This window comes from Phycomyces blakesleeanus (genome assembly GCF_001638985.1).
Source record: "Phycomyces blakesleeanus NRRL 1555(-) unplaced genomic scaffold PHYBLscaffold_38, whole genome shotgun sequence".
NCBI classification, from domain to species: Eukaryota; Fungi; Mucoromycota; class Mucoromycetes; order Mucorales; family Phycomycetaceae; genus Phycomyces; species Phycomyces blakesleeanus.
Genome location: NW_017265168.1, coordinates 1 through 2,044, shown reverse-complemented (window position 1 = coordinate 2,044; position 2,044 = coordinate 1). Strand labels below are relative to the sequence as shown.

General features: G+C 36.2%; 1 protein-coding gene across 1 annotated transcript; it reads right to left on the bottom strand.

Moving 5' to 3' along the window:
- Window positions 1–772: 772 nt before the first annotated feature.
- PHYBLDRAFT_152673 (hypothetical protein) lies at window positions 773–1,302 on the bottom strand (the record flags this gene model as incomplete). The annotated part of the gene is made up of 3 exons (XM_018432972.1): window positions 773–856; window positions 1,042–1,131; window positions 1,264–1,302. 3 exons carry the CDS (start codon window positions 1,300–1,302, stop codon window positions 773–775), a joined length of 213 nt encoding a protein of 70 aa, XP_018284148.1.
- Window positions 1,303–2,044: the final 742 nt, after the last annotated feature.

Below are 2,044 nucleotides of genomic sequence, written 5' to 3'. Positions count from 1 at the left end.
GGCTTGTACCATATACTTCTCAAGCAGTTTATTAAATAGTTCTGTGCAAGAATATATATATTTCGGCTGCAAAAGATTTTGATTAAAATTAAATCCGATCCGAGCTATAAGCAACAATATGGGGTTTAATACATCTTTATAACAGTTTGATCCACTGGATATTTATGGATCAATTAACACTCTACTTCCTTTAATTCGCTTTATCTCTTATTTTCTTTTTATTTATAAGTCTAATCCAAGTTGATATATATCTATATATTATCAAATTATTTTAAAATGAATTGTGTTCATATACTAAAAGTTACTCTAGGACTATATATATATAATCTGTTAGTATATTTCAGATGAGCTCTTACACCTACCTTTTTTCCCTCTTTAATACACACGCACACACTTGGGGATCTGTCTACCAGTCAATTGGCTGCACTGGTACAATATATACGATATTGTCTATTTCTTTTTATATCTTTTTACAAACTAAGGGTTCTAATCGACAATTCGGACAGCACGCACTTTTTTGTAAACTGGTATTACTGATCGGTGGTGCAGACACCCTTTGTGTACCCACAAGTGAAAGAATCATAGCAGGGTCCATTGACAGGGATACTGTTACCCATACGAAGGTTTAAAGACCGTATGGTACTCACTTACAATCGTTGAGAGAGGACTATGTATTCAAAACCCCTTCACTGTGCTGTAACCAAAACAAAAAAAAAATTTTAACGATGGCTTGAATCTTCTTTCGACATTCCGCCATCCCAGTCGAGGATCTTCATTCCTGTTGAGGATCGTCATTCATATTGTATTGCAACTCAAAGTGGACCAAAAGCGACGCAATACGAAAAGGAAGCGCACTCTTTTGAAAAATAAAATAAAAAATGAAATACTCTTTATTTTATCTTTTTGACGACTGTTCACTGTATATGCGGCTCTAACAAAAAATAAGCCCTTGGTCAAACCTTCGTGTCCCTATAAGCTTCGCACTGCTCTCAAAGGCGACAGTCATCGCCACTCTATTGTTTTCTTTTTTCAACCCTGTACCAACAACAACTTCGCACTGCGTTCAAAGGCGACAGTCATCGCCACTCTATTCTTTTCTTTTTTCAACCCTGTACCAACAACAACTTCGCACTGCGTTCAAAGGCGACAGTCATCGCCACTCTATTGTTTTCTTTTTTCAACCCTGTACTAACAACAACTTCGCACTGCTCTCAAAGGCGACAGTCATCGCCACTCTATTGTTTTCTTTTTTCAACCCTGTACCAACAACAACTTCGCACTGCGTTCAAAGGCGACAGTCATCGCCACTCTATTGTTTTCTTTTTTCAACCCTGTACTAACAACAACTTCGCACTGCTCTCAAAGTCGACAGTCATCGCCACTCTATTCTTTTCTTTTTTCAACCCTGTACCAACAACAACTTCGCACTGCGTTCAAAGTCGACAGTCATCGCCACTCTATTCTTTTCTTTTTTCAACCCTGTACCAACAACAACTTCGCACTGCGTTCAAAGTCGACAGTCATCGCCACTCTATTCTTTTCTTTTTTCAACCCTGTACCAACAACAACCTCGCACTGCTTTCAAAGTCGACAATACCAATCATACTATCTTTCTTATTTTATCACTACTGAAAAATAAAAATAAAAATAATAACCATATAATCAAACTTCAGCACTCGGAACCCATATACTCTATTCTTTTATATCTGAAGTGACATATACTACTATTCTCAGAACTGTCTTTTTACTTTCGCATGCACATGATATCTATATACTTATACCTTCAACACCTTCTTCAATGAAAATGACCCCATCCTATCACACATAATTTTTAAAAATTCTTACTTTTAGTATATCTTTAAATATTCAGTTCTAGACCAAACAGCCATTGTCTAACACAAAGTCCTGCCATAGTAATCTCTCTTTATAGATGCACAACATAATCCTCAAACCTATATTTTTAAAAAAAAGAAACATATATTTCTTATACTCTGTACTCTCATTCTTCTTGTCCCTTTCACTTCAAACAAATAACTTGGTCTCT